Source organism: Lagopus leucura, unplaced genomic scaffold, assembly GCF_019238085.1.
Source record: "Lagopus leucura isolate 7727_CA_CO unplaced genomic scaffold, USGS_WTPT01 Super-Scaffold_100008, whole genome shotgun sequence".
In the NCBI taxonomy this organism is placed as follows: Eukaryota; Metazoa; Chordata; class Aves; order Galliformes; family Phasianidae; genus Lagopus; species Lagopus leucura.
This window is the reverse complement of record NW_024962265.1, coordinates 34,324,580-34,348,394: the sequence shown is the minus strand read 5'-3', so window position 1 is coordinate 34,348,394 and position 23,815 is coordinate 34,324,580. Positions and strand designations below refer to the sequence as shown.

Sequence of the window (23,815 nt, the reverse complement as noted above, 5' to 3'; positions counted from 1 at the left end):
CTCCTCCCACCCTAAACACTTATTCTAAATCTAAAGATTGATGTGGTAACTCCCTACTTGACTTTCTAAAGCAAAATAGTAATATTTGCAAGCAGAATTTTTAAAATGACAAATTATTTTTATTCTAGAATACTGTACTTGAAAGAAAAGCTTTCAATGTTAATAAAACTTGTGATGAAAGCAAGAAGTTCCTTTTCATTCCCAAAGAAAACAGGAAATGGAGAAACTGCTCCTCCTTTTCCACAGACAAACCAGTTTGGTTTTTTTTTTAGGCAATCTCTGTTCTCATGCACATCAGAAACTGAGATAACGAACTGGAATGATATGAGGTTAAAAGCTGAGATTTTGGGATGGACTTCGGGTTTTGTCCTTCTAAAAACATATGGCTGATAGGCTTAAAATATCCTCACAAGGGAAAATATATACCTTAGCTACTTTCCTCCAGTTAAGACAGTCAAAGAAGTAATATGTTCCCCTCTCGTATGTATTGGTTTTCATTGTTGGCTCCATTCCGGGTGCCCTGGTGATCCATACTCGCTCTTCTTTGTGGTATCTCCAATCCCGGTTAAATCTTTCATTTTCAACAGGAAGGAAAAACAATTCTTAGCATTAGTTATTTCAGTTTGACATCGCAGACTGCAATTTTAACATTTTAAATAAAAATTATACAATGATTCAAAATCAAAATGATATTTCTGAGACATCATTACAGTTGCTATCACATACTACTTCCATATAATTATTACACCTTAATTTCATCACACACAAAACTTCAAGAAGCCTGGTAAGTTCAAACAACAAACTTTTTTATGACTAATGTTTAATAACTAATGGCATTCATAAACTTTTGCTTGACACTGCTTTATAAGACTGCAAAATTGATGAGACTGGCATTTGATTTCTGCTATACGAATGAAAAAAGTGGAAAACGGAACCAACGTAGGAGGAGGTATTCTGAAAAAGTTTTCCAGCTTCAGATCGACTAAGCTTCTCTCTCCAGCATTGTTTTATCTTTTTTAATATTACATGCATTACTTCATTACTGCAAAAGATTAAATCATGTAAGACTGACGAAGTAGTTTGAACGTACAGCTCTACTGCCGCTAATAGCTGTAATACATCTCCTCCATTCATGTAATAGAGATAAAACAGGAGATCTTCTCCATATCGGCCGAGTTTTATTGCAGCCAGCTGCAAAAGATGGAAGAAAACGAGGATGAAAAATCACAATATATAAATGCTTTAAGACATAACATCCCACTTAAACAACAGAAAGATACGTGCAGAATGTGCTTCCATCCTACGTGTATTGTAAATCATAATCTAACAGGAGCAATAATTATTATAACAATCATTTCTCTTCATTTTGTTAACCTTTTCAACTAACAGGAAGATACAGAAGGAAAATAAACAGAAGAATCAGCAAGATAGAATTTTATCCCCCATCTATGCGTATCCTCATCTACTCTTTTTAGTTCTTTAAACGCTTGAATGTATTTGCTTATTTCACACCCTATTAAGTAACACGAGCACAGTTTCTTGCCATATTTCTCAATAGTCCCTCTTAAGAAACTATAGTACTTGAGAGAAAATATACCTAACAAGAATTCCTGTTTGTGTATACATGGGAAGCAAGAGATAAGTACGACAGTATCTTGATTCACAGTTCCGAGCCAATCTCAGGAAAAAAAAACAATTTAATATGGCATTTGAATATTAGAGTATGCTGAATTATACTGAACATGCTCTTTGCATAAAGAGCATACTAGTAAAAAAACAATGTTTTTGTTAGCTAGCTATGCCTGTACTCATTTTTGTTTTTCCTACTCTTTTGTAAGGTGAAATGGGTGCATGATATATCTGATCAGCCAGTTAACATATCACTGCTCTTAAAAAGATTGAGAACATCCACTGAATGCGTTGAATTTGGCACAAAAAATCTGTTTGAAAGAAAATTTAGAAAATTACTGGTAATAAACTAATGAAAAATACACACACATACTCACCTTATCCCTAATGTGAATGTTAGTTAAGTACTCAGATGGAACATGGAAGTCTAAAAAAGAATCGGAATTGATGCAACTATTAAGACTTGTAAATGAGCACCATTTTCATACATTAACATTGAATTAAATAGCCATTTTTTTCTTACCTATGTCTTGAGGTCGACAAGGTGATGATGCCCAAGGGGATGCAAATTTGGGATAAAGATTTCTGTGGGAGGAAAAAAAAAATTGCAAGAAAAAGAAGGCAATAAACATACCACACAACCAAAATCACTCCACGTGGGGTGAGAAGGATAGAGAGAGGGAAAGTTCCAACCCATTTTTCCTAAAATAGCTACATTTATTCATTTTCTTTCTAATGTTCAAAGAAAGGCTGCATTTAAACAATCTTGGAATCTCCAGAGCCAAGATTTCATTTTTTTAATCTATCATTGCTTTAACTTAGGTCATTCTTTAAGTGTCAGGAATCCAATTTTAAACAGATTATTATTATTATTATTATTATTATTATTATTATTATTTGACCTGAAATACCTGAGCCTGGTGGGTTCTGATTTATTAGCCTATAATTTAAAAGGAAGAGAAAAGCTTATACTGGCAGATTCTTTTTTTTTTTTTTTTTTTTTTAAATTTTTATTTTTATTTTTAATGAACCAATAAAGATGTTCTTCTTTTAAATTCCAGTGGCTGCAAATACACTAAATCCCAGCACAATATGAAGATACGCTTATTATTTAGTATTTTTCTTTCGTAGAAATTTTGCTACCAACTCAAAAATAAAGACCCTCCTCATTCACTTAACAAAGAGAAAACAATGAACTTTCCAACTCAATGATGATGTACTGAGGAATGAGTTTTCTATTTAATGGATAAAGCAGTGAAAAAAGGTCCAAGGAAAAGAACTTTTTCACAGGTAGCTACAGCCAGGACAACATGCTATGGGGCACTTAGTGGAAATGTTACTTGTATTAGGGTACATCCTCTTCAACTCTTGCTTCCTGCCTCCCTCTAGGTTAACTAATCTTAGTGAAACAGCGAAAGTTTGTGCTACAGAGCCTGAAGCAAGATTTCAGTAGCAATATCTGCAAATGCTGGAAATAACCAAAGCATTCTTTCTACTGAAAGCCTGGATAGTCATTGCCCAATGAGAGGAGCTTCCTGCAATGCCATCACATCACGCATGCCCTAGTGACCTTGTGTCCTAAGGTAAAGAATCGAGGATTTTTACTCCAACTGCACCACTTAAATGCAATAAAAACAAGGGTTTGCACAGTCTCTCCCTCCTTTATGACACAAATAAAACGCTACTAATTTAACATTTTTCAGGAGGTACTGAAAAGCATACAGCTTATTCAATTAACGTTCCAGCCTATTTCATTAATATTTCAGAAAGCTTCTGAAAATGAAAGAACTGCTACATAACCTCTAAAGAATTAAATGAAGCGCCATTTTTATTTTCAGCTTCGTTTGTGTAGAATTTTAAGCTATTTTTATAGTTAGCTTAGTTTATATTTAAGCTAAGAGAATTTAAGAAGCAAAAACATGTTGCCCAAGGAAGTTGTGGATGCCCCATCCCTGGAGGCCAGGCTGGATGTGGCTCTGGGCAGCCTGGTCTGGAGGCTGGTGACCCTGCACATAGCAGGGGGGTTGAAACTCGATGATCATGGTGGTCCTTTTCAACCCAGGCCATTCAATGATCCCATGAAAAGCATGTGTCTTAAGGAAATATGGGACTGTATAGGCAACACATAATCATTATTTAAGCAATAAGTGTTAACCTATCTATACAGAAAAGAGGTACAAAACTAGGAGTTATTAGGTTTACTTCAAATAAAGATATATGCAGAATTCTAAAATCGTATTTCTACAAGCACATTTACTGTGTGTTTAAATGGGATAAGTGCCTTTAATATTAGAAGCATTTCACAAGGCAGAAAAAGAAATCTGCTTTCCACATGCAAAATGCTTTTATTTTTTCTAAATGGCAATTTGTAAATCAAGCAAAGGATACTTAACATAAAGCAAGACACTAAGGATAGCACAGGCTTTTTGATAAACTGCTTTGTAGTATAAAATAAAACCAACTTTATGACACAGAATAAATACTAAACCTATCTCCTCCATCCAACACATAAATATCTAATGTACAGTAATTATATGTTAAAAGCTTTTAAAAATCGTGCTCTTTAACATACTGAAAAAAAGCAGCAGTATGTCACATGTATATATTTTTTATGTATACACACATAGTAACGGTCTGGATGTTGCACTCAGGAGCTGTACAGTACATCTTTAGGTCATCCCTCAGCAGAAAATCATGGAATGGTTGGAAGGGGGCTTAAGATCATCTAGTTCCAAATTCCCTATAGACTATTCAATAAGTGGGTGAAGGTTAAGTTTTATTTTAAGCATCAAAACTAATGCATAACATTGCATAAAACATCAAATAATATTTCCAGAACTATTATCCTACTACTTCTACATGCCAGCTGTTAACTGAATGATGTAACCAGCTTTCACCTGTGTTGAGGAGCAGTAACAGAGGAAGCTCAAGCATTCAGATACAGATGTACTCTAAATTATTTTACGAACAAAGGCATTCTATTTTCAGCTGATTATCCTCCAATTACTTTTGAGCAATCTGTACTGAGAATAGTAAATAAGTTTAGTATCAGGAAGATCCAGGAGATTTGTCTCCTGGTGAGTGCTAAAAATTCTGGAAATACTGAGGAAAAGCAGCAAACTGTGATCAGTTTAACTGTTCTTTATGTATTCTCAGCATGCTGAGGGAGAAGGAGATGGGAGCGAAAAACTGCTAGATTCAATAGGGAAAGGGAATTGTGAGCCTAGCACGAGCAAAGCAAATAGTGTGTTCAAGTAACATATTCCGCAAATAACGTGCAACTGTACCAGAAGGATGATTCTGGGAGGTGGTTTTGAAATATTTTTAAAAGTGCCAATGATATGACTATTTGACTATTTGCAAACATTAGAGAAATATTGTCTAGAAATGATTATTTCTAAAAAGTTACGCCTCGAGAAATAAATATGTATGTTAATGCCAATCACTTCAAGATGCAAAAATCAGGAGCTACTTTTTCCCTGCGATTTCCCTCTCACCTTGATACTCCCATTCAGAAATCTTCCCTGCTCTCACACATTCAGAATGCAGTTGTATATAAAACTTATGACAGGAAGTCCATATATATACTGTTTGGTCTTTGGCTAATGTTTTATACGTAAGATTTGAAATGCATGCACTACACTGCCAATAAGGTTAATATTACACAAATCTCTGCTGATACAAAGATTCCTTTGTCCAAGGAATTCAGACATCTCATTTTTTCCCCAAAGTGCCAGAGAAATAAGGTAAGTGACTAAGGCTCATTTCTGCATTCTCTTTGCTGAAAGATTAAGAGTCATTTACATAATGTAAGGCAAAAATTCAGGACATTGAAAGACTGTATCAAAGGATAAGGTCAATGCATATTTCCTATCAACTGTATTTTATAGATTAAAATAAACTAGAGGCCTGTTGTTCCCCCTCAGTGCCTCCCTCAATGAGAAGGGTATAAAATTCTTCACGACTGAAGAGTCACGATGGGACATTCTCAGCTGCAAAAGTACCAGAAATTCAATTTATCTCACACAACTGTAATCATGAAGACAGGCATTTTTTCCCAAACTGGAGAAAAATCTAAGTTCCTTCTGTAACAAGTACAAAAAAAAGAGGCTTTCTGGGCTAGTGATTCACTTTACTATTCCTAAGAACCTCTCTTACCATTGTGAACTTGCAATTACTCTTCCATCCATTACCTCTACAGGATGCCTAAATACTAAACTGAGCTGAAACAAATGGCTGGAGGTTAACTGTAAGATCATATTTTCATCTTTGGTGTGGAGTAAACTCTGTAGATGCACTAGTATCTATGCCCCAAATTCCTGATATCTCTATATAAAAATATGTTCAAGGAATACTATTATTAGAAAAATAATGTGTATCTGAGGTTTATTAACAATACACTGTTAATTCCTTGAAGAAAGTCCTAAAAAGGTAGGACAATAAGCAAAGCCACTAGGCTTACCAAAAGCCTGCAAAACAAATCTCAGTATTCCTTGAGGCACAATTATCTTGTTTATGGAAGTTTTATTTTACTGTCATTACATTTTCAAATTTTATTTAGCAAAATATCTTGTGGGTTTGATGCTTATGTGAACTAAGTGAATCTATTACTGTGAACGACAGCATAATGAAAACAAAACTGAAGACAGTACTAAAAGACAGAAACTTACTCAGGAGAGTTGAGATTGAGACCTAGTGTTGTTAAATCACTTCCTAATGCAAGATGTACCATTCCTGGATCTGTCTCTGCTGCCCTGATGAATGTTAACAAGCCAATCATTCCAAACTGGTCCGTCACCATCCCTTGTGGAATGTTGGTAACCCGACCTGGGCAAGAAGAACAAATTAATTTTCTCTTTTCAAGAGGTGAAGAAATCCACACGATGATCTAAAGGCCTGCCAAAACCTTTGAAGAGGACAAAGTGGAATGATACATACCATCAGGTAACACCTGGATCCCTTTTTTCTGCTGGTTGTTGTTTTGCGTAGTTGAACTTTTATCTCCAGGAAACTTGGGCCCATCTGTGCTGGATGATGTTTTGCCTGATGTATTCAAATTCTATTAAAAGTAATTTGAAGAGTTGGTATGATGGAAATAATCCAAAAAGGAAAAGATTGGTTGACCATATCTTTCATCCGAGAGTTCTGAACAGTACTTCAAGTCACACTGATATATCAGCTACTAAAATGTGACAAAGCTGAAGTTCTTGTACTCTGTTCACAAACCTTATGTAATACTCAACACTTCATAAAGTACACTTCCCATGCAATAAGAGCTATCAGTAAGCCTACAGCTTGCAATCTTGGAAAATATTTTATGCTTGAGTTTGAATACACAATGAATGCCCCACGTATCTGTGTTTTTTCCAACAGCCTTGTTCCTGCAGTCCACAACACTCCATGATGCAGCAATAGGTAATAACTCAAGCCAATTTCAGGTGCAAACAACAAACAGTTGGCACCTTTGCAACTATCAGGAAAGAGATGTAAACACTACGTTTGGCAAGAAAACTGCAATAGCTCTCCAGGAGCCCACATACTGACAAAAGCTACTTTCCATAAGCATTATTTCTTTAATATTCTTTAAAACAAATTTGCAGTAACACAATATAATCATGTTTCGTCCCTTGTTTCTTACTGTACTCAATTCCAAGTGATCAGAACATTCTCTACACTGTAATCTGTCCACAGTTTCCAAGGAGAAGGCCTAATCCCACCTGTTTTGAAGTTACACTTTCCAGTTTTCATGCGAGTTTGTAGTCACTTCTAATACCTACCTGCCAGTACCACTGATTAACCAAATTTTGCAATTCTTAGTAAAACAATCAAACTAAAACATTTTGTCCAACACTGCAGAATGCTGTTCTCTGTCATCCAAATATTAATGTATTTATCTCTAATTTGTAATAAAAAACGCAATTTTAATTACAGATCTTTCAGAGTAAGCAGAAAAAAAAATCTTACCATCTAACACACAGTAATTAGAACAATACTTAAGATGCAACTAGCCTACAACATAACCACAAATGTAATAGTCTCTATTAAAATACCACGTTCCCTGTGCTTTCATATGCTCATCAATAATTTTACTTTCAAGTGGTATTTTATCACCTAACATTTAAAGGATTTGACAGCATTAAGAAAGGTGGTACGATGTGAAAATTACTGCTACTGATGAGGGAGACCAACAGTGACAACTGAGCTGCAATTGGTAGAAAAAGAAGTTATGAATTGCAGAACTTTAAAAATACATGTCAATTCTTGTAAATAATTTTGAAGTATTCTTGTGAGTTCTTCCTCACTCCCTCTCACTCTAAATACATGAGGGTATGCAGAGCAAGGTCAGTGACAGATGAAACCTGACTTACATAAAATTTCTCATTAATTTAAAGGGGAACTTTGAAAACCTTACATTATAAATATATTCCACTGCCTATTTTGAAATACAGCAATCAAGAGAAGTCTGAACACTGGAAGCAAAAGAAGCTTTACTTACAGATTTATTATCATCATTACTTGATGTTGGGTCTTTGTAGCTGGAGCCTGGTAATGCTGGGAAATCTTCATTGTGTATTGAAAAGTCCTGGGACTGCTCACTTGCTGGTTTTGTTACCATCCCAACTATTATCAAAACGAAAGCAGGAATAACATTAAATGACTGCTAGGAAAAAAATTCCTGCTGTTGATCTTGCTTACTACTCATTTTCCTTATGTGCACATAATACAGCAGAAACAATTTAAGAAACCAACGACTCAGGTAAAACGAAACAAAGCATATTCATTCAAAACATCCACACAGATTAAAGCCTCTATTTAAGTGTGAGCTGAGAAACACTCTGGGTTAAATTCATAGACAAATCCACTGCTTTAAGAATGAAGCCTGAAACTTTTATCAAGAAAAGCACCTGTTTTGCATATCTAAATTTAAAAAAAAATCTTTGCAGGCATTATTGAAGTAGTTTTTAAGGAAATCCACTGAAGCAAGGATACACTGCTTTTAATGTTAAACACTTTTTCCTCCATTCTCTAATCTCTTTAGAAGCAGGTATCCTTAAGATGCCCAGCTAACTTGCAACAGAACATATCACCAATGTAATACCTGCCTGTGACATATGAACGACTCCTACTTTCAGTACTGAAACTGAAAGCATTTAGCCTGCAACTCTCAGTGCTCTGACCCTAATTTTGAAAAAGTAGGCCAGTCACATTAGAATATGGATTCTGACTACTGAAAAGCAACATTTTTCTATGCCAGTTCAAAACAGAACAAAAATCCTCCACCAGACACCCAAGGGCAAATATTCTTTTCTAAGACACAGAGAAGTAATACAGTGACTCGTTTGAAAACTACACCAGCACAGTAAGAGATGGCAGAAGCAAGTGTAGGGCCTATTTTTCAATGTTTCTTAACAGACAATGTAAGATCTAAAATGGCTCAGTAGCTCACAACATATATGACTTCATATTGTACTCTTACGTTAAAGGTCAACGTTCCATCAAGAACAAAATATATAATCTCGTTTCCGCTGTAAACCTTTTGCTTTCATAGTCACTATGATTTCTTCCACTGGAAGAACAGTACTGATCAAGAATTAACTATATTGCATATTTTCCTTCTATCTAATAAATGTTTGAAGGCTCATTTTCTGAAATAAGCCAAGCATAAAGAAAGCATGCCTCAGCTCAGTTTGAAACCTTTTTTCTTGACCACAACCAAAAGCATTCTCCACCTTTACTTGCCTAGACAGTGGCAAGTGCATCTCACATAACTAATTCTTAATTGCTTCTACAGTGGCAACCTGCATTTAGCAGGTGCTCAAGATAACTTTTGAGACAGATTTTTTTTCCCCAGTTTACCAAACAATCACACAAACAGGTATGCTAGCACCACAAATACGGAAATGGTGTCTTTTTTTAAATGCAGCATTACAGCTCAACACTGAACTCCAGCCCCATGCTGCAAGTTCATCTGCATGGAACTTTCCTCCCATTTTCCATCAGTTTTCCAAGTAATGGCTTCTCATTTTGAGATGGACAAACTTGTGTAAACTACAAGCCATATCAGCTCTCTACTCTTAGCTTGACTTTCCAGTGTCTTTATAAGGGGAAGTGACAGTGACTTCTGCCTGCATTTGGGAGCACTTCAGTTTGACTTCTTTTGCTGTTTCTCACAGCTTATCTTAAGCAGAGGGTTTTGGTTACACCCAGTCCATGAGGCTACTTTCCACAGATAATGTAATACCTATTATTTCACTCCAATTAGAATTGGAGCTATCTCTGAAGAACACTAGCTTTTTTTAGCTGGAAAAGACTAGGATATATTTAGTTGGAAATTTGACAAGTGTCACAAAAATAAGTTATAAATGCAACTTTTCAGAGAAGCTGATGCAACATGCATGACAAAATCTACTGAAGCAGTAACGCAAAAAAAGTACTGTCCTTCATGCTAAACTTACCTAATTTTTTTTCCAGACCCAAATTGTATCCACCCTTATGTTTTTCCTTTTATTATTTTTAAGCTGTTCAGCAAGAATTATACAAGACACAGATTTGGAATCTGAATGACAACAGTCAATGCTTACAGGCTACTTTTTTTTGTTTGTTTGTTTGTTTGAAATCTGTTGTTCATCATAAGAGTTATGGTAAACAGTGCTACAGCAAGTACTACCAATAAAAACTGAAGATAGACAGCATGTTTACAAGTGTGCACTTTTTACACAGAAGTGCAAAGTTTACATTTCTAATAATCAAGCATTATTTCTAGAATTTATTCTTCAGTACTGGACAGTTTCTGTATACGTGCAAAGTAGAAAACAATCTATTGCCTAAAAATAATTCTGGTGAGCAGCTTTAGATTTATCACACTACGCTGACTGAAAATCCCAGCAGCCACTGTTGGCAATGAATTTAAAACAAGTAAGTCTCAATACTTACAGAAAACTGATAGGAATCTCCAATTATAAAGACACCGACTGCTGATTTTCAAAAAACGAGACGTAGCTCAAGATACTGGCATTTTTGAAAAGGCTTCCTACTGTCTTTAGAACTGAGAAAGGCAAATCGAGCAAGTAGACACAGCGTTCATTCAAAGAGTTTTCAGAAATATAACCTTACCATAGGGAGCCCTTCCAGCTAAAGGGTTTATTAATGGAGTTGGATTGCCACTTCCTTCCCTTCTGTTTCTGTCTGCTAGTGCTGGAAAATCTGAGAGGTCCAGTCCTGTCACATTTTCACTTCCATCTACAACAAAAACATGTATTTTCTTTTTTTTTTTTTCCTCTGGCTTTATTTATTTATTTTTACTTAAAAAAAAAAAAAATTGAAAAACCTCATTATGCACAAGATAAATCTTGGATATACTTTCTTCCTTCCAATTGATCTTATCACTCTTACACTTATGATCATCACAAACACATACAACATCTGTACTATGACACTACTCTCAAGAGTATCGAGATCTTCTTTAAACAAATGCAGTCAGTAGTACTTAGTAACACTGTTTGCTCATTTTTAATTAAACACTGCATATGTGAGATAGAAGCAGACTATCAAAACTATAGCATTAGGATAGGTAACCCATTTAAAATGTAAGGAGCTATCACAGAAAGATTTCAAAGAAAATAATCACCCATATCATCAACAAGGAGCTCTTTTCTGCTTAGATAACACAAGACAAGGTAAAGTCCAAACCACTGCAGAGCCAACGCAGCACGAGTAACAAGGGAAGATTTTTCAGTTTGCAGTGATAAAACCACATGGGTGAGGAGAGCAGCACAGTTCCATAAGGATGTCACAAGGCCGTGGGGATGCCAAGCCCCTCGGAAGCCAAGGCTTCCATGCTATGACATCAGCAGCATCTCCGGGCAGGCAGCCACCAACAAGCCAATACCAAAGCACTGCAAGCCTATAGCACCATTACACGAGAACACTGATCTCTTTAATTCATTAGATTCAGGTGAAGAGTAATTCCCTGGGAAAAAAATCACAACTGAAACAACTGACTGAAAGGATCACTTTGAGGTCTCTAAAAACGCTGCCCCGTTGTGTTTATCCTCCGTAATGTTTGAAACTTTTATTCTCCCATTTCCTTTTCAATTCCATAAGCTACTTTGCATTTCTAACTGAACAGATACAACTTCCAGCCAAGTGATTATTCTATAGCAGACTTATACTTTGCCTTTCAGAAGTATTACAAGCCACTACTCTGAAGCAATAACAACTGATGGCATAGCACTGTTTTTGTTATTTTATGCCATGGGAAAACAAATAAACCATTAATACACTTATTTCTCCACAGAATCTTGAAGCTAGAATAAAGTACTTTTTCTGCATTGTCAGGTTTACAGAATCTGCTGAAGATCATGCAGAGTTGTTCTCTAAAGGCATCACTTCCGTGCAACAACTGCACTCACAGTATTTCTAAGCTTATTCAATCAAAACCAAAATCTTTCTATTGAACTGGGAGATCAGCATAAATTAAGAGTAAACTCACCTGTTCCATTAAAAATGTTACTTGATAAGGAGTTATTCATTCCAAATGCCTGATTTCTGTTCATCCCAAATCCAGACATACTGTGAAAAAAATCCAAGAAGTCAGAGAAAAGAGTAGAGACTTTCATAATTTCCAGTTGAAGGCACTAAGTAAAAAAGCCAAAGGCACTTAAATTACGTCATCTTAAGCAATCCACATTAGCCTAAACTCAACTTTTTATTACTTGCCTTTATACCTTTGAAAATTCTGAACAGCAATGAGCATTGCTGAATAAATGCAACTAGAATGACTTCAAAATAACCTGATATATATATATTTTTTTTAACAGCCACAACTCCTTTGACATCTGTCAGCCAACAAGTTATGCCAAATGTGCATTTTACTCAGTAATTTCATACGTAAAAATGAAATATCAGTAAAGACAATAGCAAAAAGTCAGACCAGAGAGCATTCATTTGAGGGTGGAAGCTGAATCATTAATGTGATTACATTTGTCATGACTCAATTAAAAGCTGGAAAGTTATTGTGTGCAACCATCACAATGTATGGTCTCTGCCACACAAGGACACCAGTTAAGTTAAAGTATCACACAGACAAGTAAAAATATTTGAAGACATCTAAGAATCAGATAGGACTGCTGTGGTCTGACAAACACTCAAATGACCTGTTCCATTCCTGTGCAAACTGAAGATGTTAAGCAGTCACAAAGTAGCCCAGAGCTGAGTGAAATTCTGTTATTTCTGCCCTGTGGGAAACCACAACATTCATTTCCCCCTGTAAGAGGACAAAAGTTGATATTTTATAAGTTCCTGTGCATAGAAGCGTCAAGTTTTCCTACAAGAATTTTTATTTATATGACTTTTTCACATTTTTACAATTAATTTCAAGCCCTAAATATTTTGTTTTTGACTGAGACATCAAGGAAAGGAAACAGTCAAGAATGGTTCCACTCTGCTCTGCTTTAGCAAGATGGTGCATTTGAAAGACATCCGAATCTTTGACACTTCATGAACTAGGAGAAACATTTCTGGTATCCTCTGTGAATCCTGGACTTGGTGAGAACTCCAACCAGAGATAATTTGATCTTGAAGGAATATAACCTTGCTTGGTCACAGACAAGCTTCTCATGCAAGATTTTTTTTTTTTGTTCATTTGTTTTTAAAGTAATCAGAATTAACTAGATCAAGAATTTCAGTGATAAGAAAGGGACTAGGCCACCAGATGCGTATTTCCCTACACTTGTAAACTGTTTGTTAACCAGTGTTACCCCAGCTTTCAACACATTTTACTGACGTAACTAAGAAAGAGAAAGTTAAGTATTTTGTGTGTTCAAAGACCTAAAATCATTCTTTGCTCCAAGAAAGGGAACAATTCTCAAAACACTTCATGGAAGTTATATAATTCATGCACCTCTCAAGGAAATAAAACCTTTTTTATTTCAAATGTCATGTCACCATTTCATTAAATATAGTCAATTAACAATTGGCTATGTACTATACTTTTGTAGGCTAATAAAGTGTGAAGTAAGAACTTGGCACTGTTCTAGTAATATGTCCTTTTCAACTTGTAAAAACTGTGTCATCATTAACATGAGCTATAAAACACAACAAAAGAAAAGGGTTTTCATTCAAATGCTCCTACAGAATGGGATTTCATTATCTCTCTCCTCCAGCTTGATGTTATTTAAACAAGTACTTTCTACGCATCAATCTCCAAAATCATCATTCTCTGCACACTGATCTTTTTTTTTTTTGATCCATGCTCAAGTTTTACAAACGCTTTAAAATATAAAACTATCTTTTTAAATTATCATCTCCTTTGCTTGCTGGTACATCACAGGAAAGAAAAGGCCAAGACACAAGGGTTACTCTTTAAGAAATGCCTCCTATTTTACTCTGTTAGCTCACAACATCAGAGGCGGATGTTGGTGGTATGGCTGTGGGGGTTGAACCATACCAAGAATATTCTGTTTCATTTTGTTGCCACGTGACAGAGGGCAGCAGAGGGGCAGTCTGATAAAACGGCCTCTTACGTGGAAGTGCGGATAAGCAAAGGTGTGGAATTGAATTCCTCCATGTGGAAAAAAATGGCATCTACTGGCATTTGCTGAATGTTTATGGAGACCAAACAGTGGATGTGAGCACAGTGAGGTAGTGGGTGGTGCATTTCAGCAGCGGGTCACCTCAGCTGGTGCAGATTTTGACAAGCATGGCATGCGGGCTCTTGTTCATCACAGGCAAAAATCCACAGCTAACAGCAGTGACTATGTTGAAAAATGGTGTTTTGTAGCTGAGAATTCACTCTATTAAACAGTGGTGTTGTGTTTTCTATATCTGTTGTAGTTTCCATGGAAATAAATAGGAGGCATTACTTTCAAAGTGGCCTCTGTCCAAAGTCTTCTTACACTTCAAGAACACAAACTGCTATTACCAAACCTTTATTGCTGTGATGAAGAAAGAAGTTATTTAATGCCTATATCATAATGCAGAGATACAGAATTAAATAGAATGACCAAGTTTCAGATAACTGGCATCCATTTTCCTTCATTTGTTTAGTAAAAATACTACACCATGTTAGAAGTGGCATTTGACTGCCATGAGTGTATTGGAGCTCAGTCTCCTAGGCTAGGGCATGAGGCAAGAAAGAGCAACAATCTGGGAACGCGGGGATCATGAGGTTCTGGAAAGAAGCCTGGAAAATAGTCAGCTGTGGGAAGCCAGTTACATGCTATGTAATCAGAATTGACACATTTTATTACAAGGTTATCAATATAAACTAAGCATAAACGTACCAACAACAGTAAAAGCACAATGATTTCTGATGCCACAATCTTGCCCAGAATTAGAAGAAAAAAAAAGCAGAAGTAACTGAGAAAATTCTGGTATCAAAAATGAGTACCTTAGATGAGTTGTAAACCACTGCTTTCCATATTGTTCCAAAACTTAAAGAAGTAAAATATGAGGTCTACACTATGTCCAAGTCAGCTGACTGTTCTTACAGAATAACTATTTAGAAATAGTTATTCTGGATTACCACTTGCCTTAATTCTTCCCAAACTCATAGATGAGTAGTTTTCAAGATGTATACACACAAAAACCAAGGTCTGATTCAAAAACAAACTCTCGAACACACTAGAAACATCACATGTTTTAAAGAAGGAGCAGTAGAAATTAAGTAGTCAGAAACGGAAGTTAGCTGAAAGGCTGCAATGTGCCTGCACAAGCACTGAGTGCTTTGAAAGTTAGTACCAAGAGACTGGAAGACACAAAGTGGCACTCCGAAGTTTTATTCTAATGGATAAAAAACTAGACTTTGAGAGCAGTACTTAAGCACGCCCATGGCTGCACAGGGATGGTCTGACCAAACAGCCTTACCTGTTCACAGTAAAAGGTTGTCGAGAGGGTTGCTGCTTTGGCATACATATTATGCTTGGAGAGCTTCTGTTGGGGCTGCCTAACCCTGAACTGCTCATGCTGTTTGTCCTGCTGGGAATTCCAATGCCCTGACCAACCTGGGAGTGGTTCATCATATTCCTAGGATTCATAGGCAATATCCCCCTGAAAGAGAAAAACCATCCACGGAGATGAATCTGTGCAATAGTATTTGGTTACTCACTTAAATTACTCATGTTGGATAGACTTGGAGCTGTTGCAACTTAATTTGTGCTTAGATTCAACACCGCGTGTTTGGATTACTCTCTATAATTAACGTAGTTTTGGATTTCTTCAGAAACACCAGATGACCCATTGCGTACCAATCAAGTCCTCAGTCAGGTTCAGATAAATACTTAAGTACTATGCATTTGAAGAGGCGTTACAACTCTTATTTAAAGAGCACTTAGGACCTACTACCTTAACGTTCTCACACGGTGCAGAACAGCCGTATAAAAACGTTTACCATTTGTTTACCAGAACAACCAAAAAACAGACTCTTACATTCTGAAGCAGAATTTGCCAGCAACTTATCCTTTACATACAAAATCAAACACTGTCTTACGTTAAGCCTTATCCTACTGTTTTACAGTATTACTTACCCAATACAGGCAGCGGTCAATAAAAATTACTGTTTTTCTTTTTTAATTAATCAGTCTAAAGTAGCTGTGGCACGATACGCAGAACATTTAGTAAGTGCTCTGCTGAAAGACACAATTGCAGAAACATTGGCTATCAATAAATACCTGCTCGGAGATGGAGGCGTGTGAAGTGACATTGTTGGTACCCCTGTTGTTGGCGTTACGTGGCTCGGTAACTGAGTGCCTTGTGATAAGCTGCGATTTAACTGAGGGGTATTGTTGCTCATTCCCCTCATTGGAAGGCCTAGTGCACCTATTGAAAAAAAATTCAGAGGGGTGGAGATACATAGCGATCCGGAACAAAGTCTTAGCCATCAGGTGTGGATGGAAACAATTTATGCTGACAACCTCAAAAAGTGTAAAGACTGTAGGAAAGTGCAGTGTAAAATGAAGTCCTTGCCTGCATACTACAAGCCCAGTTATCTCACACATAGCCCCATTCTAGTCAAACTTGAGAAAGGCTCCTCACAAAATTTTTCTTTAAGTCACTAACGGAATTCTGTTTCCTTTGAGATGTACTCTGAATAGAACGGGGGGGAGCTGTGGTTTTGTTGACGAGGACGTGGAAATCCACATATTCAAAAAGTCGGTGTTTCGAGAAAAGAAATATCTCCACTCAAGAGATGTTATTACACTTGAATAAATTGATACATATTTGGCCAGCATTTAGAACGTCAGTCTAGCTTGTAAAAAAATATGCAAGCCTGTAACTAAAAAAATAAAACTAGGCACATTTCATAACATGGCTTTCAGGGCACAAGAATAAATATTCTAGGACACTCCTCTGTAAAACTGAAGTTGGTTCTTTCAGATCAGGCAATTTCAGTGTCCAAAGTCAGGTTAAATTTAATTTCTTGAGGTCTGAAAGCAAATAGGATTTAAGCAGCTTCAGCTAGCAATTAAAAGCGTACAGAGCTGGTTTGGGGTTTTGCCTGTTTGTTACTTTTGTTTTTTTTACATTGTGATCAAAATTATTTTCTACGCAAGCATTTGTGTGCAATGAAATAACATAAGCACACACACACACACACACACACACAAATCATCTCAATTCAGAAGAACAAAAAATAACCTGTCTCAAAATGTCAGAATACTTTATGGAGTTTCTGATCATTTCCACATTCCTTTTCTGTATTCAAGGAGTTTTAGAAATACGCCCAAAGACAAGAGAAAGCCATTTAGTGCAACATATCAACAGAAACACACTTGCATCTATAACACGATAGCTATAAATAACAGCCCTATCGCTTCAGTGTGAGGCTGCTGAGGAAGCCTCAGAGAATTAAAAACCTTATCTTGCAGACAAAAGGAAGAAAAATTAAGACGAATCAGCACTCTCCAATGATAGATCACCCCTTCAGCAGAGCTGAATATGCCAGCGTACGACATGATGAAATACTAAGATCACAAAGGATGGACACAGCATATGCTCCAGTTATTGCTATGGATGAGGGCTGAAGAAACCTCCCAGCTGTTGAGCTCTCACTCTTGCAGAAGCGCTGCCTGCCCCGGTGTTCTGCCCTACCATTCACTGCAAGTCTGCAACGAGGGATTTGGGTAACATTCCAGTTTATCAGTTGAGATTAAGAAGTAGCGTGACTCACTGTAACAAGCCTCCTAAGACTTCATTAATTGCTGATGATATCGAGGTGTTTGCTGTAAATACTTTGGCAATTTGTTGCATCAGAATAATTTCTATGAGCATAAGTGTATATTATAAAAAGTACTTCACACCAATTAACGATTAGCTGGAATTGAAAAAATAAAATGGTAAAGGAAAAAATCCATGCTCTTCTAGAGATGGTACACTGAAAAAAGTGATTACTGTATTCAGGTTGATTTTGTGCAAGCATTTGTTCAAACGCAGTCAGTTTTTCACTAACAGCGTTTCTTCTAGTTGTTGCTTTTCTTTAATTAGAATTCTTAATGAGTAGTTCTGCTACTGTATTCTGCTACTGTGGCTGGCAAGGGCAGCTGAAATATTTGCCAAAGAAATCCCAGATAAACAAAACAAAAAAAAACAACAATCAAAACCATCCAAAGAAACCTTCTCTTATGCTTTATGTTTCTCATATAAACTGAGACGAGAAATCTGTCAACTGATTAAGTGGTTAATTTTTAATGCCTACAAATTAAGTTTAACTTAACTCTATAGAATGACATCTTGCTCAATGACTGACAGCTATAAATCTAAAGCTGCACAGCAGCTTTGTCTCTCCCAGAATATTTTAAATATAAGAATTTACAGGAATACAGCAGTTCCTTCATATTTGGAAGAAAGTGAACCCTGAAAATATTTACTTCTGAATTTTTAGCCACACAAGTCTCCATCTTCAAGAGATTGTGGCCTAGACACGACAAATAACTGGAATGAACAACAAAGTTGATGAAAAAAAGTTACCCCTAAAAATAATCAGCTACTTCAACATCTTTATGCAGCTGAGCCTGAAATGTCAGGTTAGGGACCCAAAATCCAAACCTGACTCTCAGACTGGCCAGAAAGTCCCAGGAGTGCAATCAAACACGCACTGGTATGACACAGTCACACATCAACAGCCACGGGGATAGAAAAAAACAATTTTAAAGTCACTATGCTTTCTAAACCACGTGAAGAAAGCCTAAAAAAGCTACGAAGGCCATGCTCTTGGGAGACAAAGCTTTTAGTGTGTTCAAATTAAAATATCCACACTCTAAAATATTCTTAAGACACCTTTCCTTAGTGTCTGGGTCAGACGGATTTGGCTAGAAAGCTGCAAACATTCAAAAGTGTGGAGTCATGAAAGATGTTCACAAACCTGTTTTACTTGTGAAACTCTTATCTGACTCAGGTGCTCTGAGTCACTCTCTATGTCTGCCCCTCTTAACTTCAGGGAGGTTCAGCTCTTAACTCCAGCACTTACATCAGCTCTAGCATTGCACAGTATTACTGTTTCTCAGGATGCCTTCATTAGCAACAGTATACACAAGGCTGGCAGATGCAAGAAAAAAATATCTTCAAGAGATAAAATACAATAAACAGCGGAGCAGAAGGAAACAATCTTCCTGGTGTAATTCTTTGCCAAATTTGAGTTGTCAAGCATACAGACAAGATTTAATTTGCTCCTATAAACCATAAAGTACAATTTCCCTCTAGCCCTTAGATGTTTTTCTGAAGGACGTTCAGTTTGGCCCAGCTCACCTTCCTTAGTTTTTCTTCAGTTAGTTAAGTCCCAGATACTCCTTATAGGATGACTGTATTTGGATATTTAAGTTACACAGTGTCAATACGTGACACCTTGTTTACCAAATGCTGCAGAAATGGATGACAGACAATGCAAAAACGTATTTTCCAAAATAAATGAAGTTACACATTTGACATTACACAGTCTTCTTTACAATCACCAAAAATGCCAAACCCGACACGTTGCTATCCAAAGAGCATAAAACTAGAACATCTAATAAAAATCAATAAAAGTAATTCTTACTTTGTTGCCCGTATAAACTTGCCCCAAACTGAGACAGCTGACCTGATGTTGATGGTGATGCCAGCATCTAAAATTTTAGAAAAGAACACAAGGTTATTATAGACACAGAGATATGATGGTAGCTCGCTCTGGAAGTTTGCAATAGCATGTTATTTTGCCATAAAAGCGACTAAAAATCCCCATCTTTTTTTCAACCATCAAGTTTTAGAAACTTCCTAAAATATCTGCACAGTAATAACAGCACATCCCATGTCAACACATCCAACTCTGCATGTAGAAAACCAGACTTTCTTTAACTTACAAAAAAATAGCATAGAGGAAGAAGATGCAGAAGCTTTCAGTTTTCCCAGCCTTGCAGCTAAGAGAGCCATCTTTACAGAAAGAGGAATACTCCGTTATTTAAATCAGATGCAGGGCTTTTTTTCCCCTGCAAAACAGGGGAATTCAGTAACAGCAAGTTCAAAGTTTCATATTGTCAGTTGTAATTGCAAACAGTGGGAAACGAGCGTCTAGGTTGCAGCTGCTATACAGAAACAGATTTACACATGAGACAAGATTCAAATACTGAAATTATAACACAGTAACCCCTAAAAAGCAAGCATCATGCCCATAAGGCACCATATGAACATCTAGGATGTACAAATATCAGATGAAGTAAAGTTTCCTGCTTCATCGTGCCCACTTTATAGATACTTCATATTATCAAACATTTCCATCAAAACTTTTCATGTCCACTTCCAAACACCACGCATGGAATGTGACAAACTGGAGACTCCCAAGAAAAGTGACATTCAAAAACGATGACAGCTACAGCAGGGACAAGATACCAGATTTTCAGTCACAACTGAAAGGAGGAAAAGAAATAAACCACTCTCCATGCTGCTGCAGAAATTGGATGTGTTAATAATGTGAGGCGAGGAACAGAAGATTGAGGCTAAATTTTTAGGAAAAAAAAAAAATCTTTGCAATCTTTAATTAAGCACTGGATTACACAGCTTCCCTCTGCCAGTATCCATCCCTGAATATTCTTAAAGAATCAGTCTGATGCTTGGCAACATTAGGTCTGGCTGGTTTACCCTTGGAGCAAAAAGGGGTAATTAGCTGACCTGACCCATCCTGTTCACAGCAGAACAGGCTACCCATACCTTGTAATCCATAGGCAGACATTGGTGTGTTCAGTGCCTGAATCAGGCACTGTAATCAGGGCTTGAACTGAAAGATGGTTCCAAGGAAAGGGATGCCTGGATTCTTAAGTGTACTCTCACGCTCTCAGTTTGAGTTAAAAAGCAAACAAACAAAAACAAACAAACAAAAAGAAACCCCAGTAATTAAAATTAAAATACACATTACTGTGGTTAACTGCAAACTGTTCTGTTGAATTAATGTAGACAGATGTAAAGCTCAGACCTTAGGAACCGTCCAGCTAGTTGTCTGTGCTGGAGCCAAATGCAGATGGCAGAAATGAGAAATAAAACTTGCAGGGTAGACGCTACATCTCAAGAGTAGTTTTGATGGCTATAACTTACATCAAGTATTTATGACTTTTTGAATACATACACAAGACACGAGAGGAAAATGTGCAGTGGAAAATAACTATTGTCAGAAAATATATCAGAAATATTACCTCAAACTTGTATATGCTCATACTACTCTATGTGTTTGGTAGAAAGCAACCACAGCAATAAACATGCACACCTGCATACATAAGAGGTCTGAACTACTAAGACAAAAACTTTCTACAGAAAAAACTTATAGCTAAAATAGATTCCAAGCTGGAACCAAGTCTTCCCTTCTTACAAGAGGACTGGCTGTACACAAAAGCAGTTTAAATAATCAGTTGCATCAGCTCAGCGGTCTGCATCAGCAAGTGACGTGGCCAAAGAGACATGCATTTGTAAACAAAAAAATGCTGGTCCTGAAGGCCTAACACACATTCTGTGTGCATTTTCTAACTTGAATTAGCCTTGTTTAGAACACCTGACCCCCTGGTTTGGCTGCCTCACTGTGAGTGGAAAATGTTTGCTGCACTCCAGGAGCACCTCTTCAACCCAAAGAATCAAACTGATGAACACTCTGCAGTGTGAACCAAAGTGGGGCACTTGGGAGGATGGGCTCCAAAAGCATGTTCTCCATCCCAACTCAGATTTGTTAAACACTGACAGAACAGGCTGATACGGTAGTTTCACCTCATCTTTCCTTTCTTGGAATGTTTAGGAAAAAAAGAAAACACATTGCAGTTTGACAAACTGGAAAATCCTGGAATAAGTGGCAAGGTATGGCAAATTGTAACTCCATGCAAAAAATAGGAGTTATGAGAGTACCTGAAAAAAAATAAAATAAATAACAACAACAGACACTGAGATAGAAATAGCAACAAAATTACTACCAGTTTTGGGTTAGACAAGCAGAATGGTTATGCCAAAAAGAAAATCCCACAGTAGCTGCTTAGGTTATTTAAAACTTGCTGTGATAGCCTGTGATATAATAAGGGGAAGATGGTACAAATCTAAGCAGAAAAAAAACAAAACCACAGACCTAAGAAGTACTAAATTACTTGAAAGGGAGGAAAACGAAGTTTATACTGAGCACCACTTGCTTTTAAATCCAGTTAAGGGAAAATGAATGGTAAATAATATTTAATGAACAATGCTTATTAAAAATTGGATTTTCTTTTGAACTATTTCAAAGTAGGTCACATGCATTGTTCCATTTGCTTTATAGGAAAAGTTAAACTCATAAGTTAAACTTGCAAAGAAACCCTTATGAAAGACCAGAATAAGGGCCAAGGATTAAATTCAGCATGTCTAACAACTCATTTTAAGGTCATCACATACCCAGGACACCAGGGATAACAAGATTCATGAAGAAAAAGGAAATTCAGGGGATCTGTTCCAGGCTGAAGTACTTCTCAAATCTCATGGAGAAGGATGTTGTATGCGTTTCTCTCTTATTCTGTCTCATTTGTTTGCCAATATGTCAAATATATACATCAAGATATTTCTGACATTGTAATGTATCACTAAACCTCACCAAATACACTTTTCACTGAAGTTAGGAGCCATTTACAATCATGTCTACTTTTTCTACTGTTTTCATACTACTTATGGCCACAAAAAAAAAAAAAAGAAAAAAAAAGAAGGAAAAAAAAAAATACTAGATTAGCCAAAATCTTAATGTTTGGTACCAAAACCTCTTTTTTACACACCAAACCTCTGAGCCACTATTAAGTATCCTCATCCAAAGATAAAGACCCAAAGCAAGTGCTATTAACATTTCTCCCAGCATCATTTATTTTTTCTGGTTGGACTATCAGCCACAAGATACACAATTCTCTAGATTGTGTATCTAGATACACAAGATACCAATTCTCTAGGAGCACACCTAAAGGGTGCACACTCATGCTGAGCACATACAGAATACCATTCTGCAAGTTGGAGCATTTTAGTTCAATCATTCTGCTGGTGGTCAACAGCTGCAAAACCCAGTTGTGCTAAAACATGGCATTTCTCTATTCCAACATAGCATGACTTGACGTATTTCAGGTGGCTTTCCTCTACACATTGTCACTGATTGAAGAAGCCTAAGGCTTGCATCTCTCAAAAGGCCATGAGATAATTCAACAACCAATCCCTTGTGCAACACCAGGACTGTGTTTTACTGCAGTAGTGCACTGAAGCACAAACACCCAGCAAGGGCAGACTGACAGACTGAGTTGCTGGTGATCAACTCAGACGAGAACACCACTTTGCTCACAAGCTCCAGATGGTCACAGCGCATTCTGACCATGTAAGATTCTGCTTCTAAATTTGAATCAGCTGATTATTCCAGCAGACAGATCAATTTCTTTGGACTGGTCCACATCAAAAAAATCAGTAAGTCAATAACATACTATCAGGCTACTTACCACTCCCCCTGATGAACCAGATTTTATCATCATTACTTTCACTAAATATTGATGGATTTCCTGCAGCAAGTTAGAAGTATGAACAATCCTGAGAAAAAATTGCTTGAATTTGGTAGAGCTGCATAACAGTTGCTGCATTTTCCAACAGGTGAGCTCAGGCCACAGCCTCCTGATGCGGCAGCACCAAGGCCACCACGCCATGCAGTTACAGCCTAAAGCCACCTTCTTTAACATAAAGCAAGCAGGCCTCAATC

At 36.8% G+C, this 23,815-nt stretch overlaps 1 protein-coding gene across 3 annotated transcripts in view; it reads right to left on the bottom strand.

The window, feature by feature from the left end:
* CNOT2 (CCR4-NOT transcription complex subunit 2) overlaps positions 1–23,815 on the bottom strand; it is a 93,903-nt gene that overhangs the window by 8,911 nt on the left and 61,177 nt on the right. For 2 of the 3 annotated variants that reach the window (XM_042872544.1, XM_042872545.1), the window contains 12 exons: positions 19,658–19,724; positions 16,299–16,446; positions 15,496–15,678; positions 12,122–12,201; positions 10,744–10,869; positions 8,126–8,250; positions 6,568–6,688; positions 6,300–6,456; positions 2,153–2,214; positions 2,007–2,056; positions 1,091–1,191; positions 427–571 (listed from right to left, as the gene is read on the bottom strand). In XM_042872544.1, coding sequence (XP_042728478.1) covers positions 427–571; positions 1,091–1,191; positions 2,007–2,056; positions 2,153–2,214; positions 6,300–6,456; positions 6,568–6,688; positions 8,126–8,250; positions 10,744–10,869; positions 12,122–12,201; positions 15,496–15,678; positions 16,299–16,446; positions 19,658–19,724 — 1,365 coding nt within the window. The remainder of the gene's footprint in view (positions 1–426; positions 572–1,090; positions 1,192–2,006; positions 2,057–2,152; positions 2,215–6,299; positions 6,457–6,567; positions 6,689–8,125; positions 8,251–10,743; positions 10,870–12,121; positions 12,202–15,495; positions 15,679–16,298; positions 16,447–19,657; positions 19,725–23,815) is intronic. The other variant, XM_042872543.1, reaches the window with a different exon arrangement.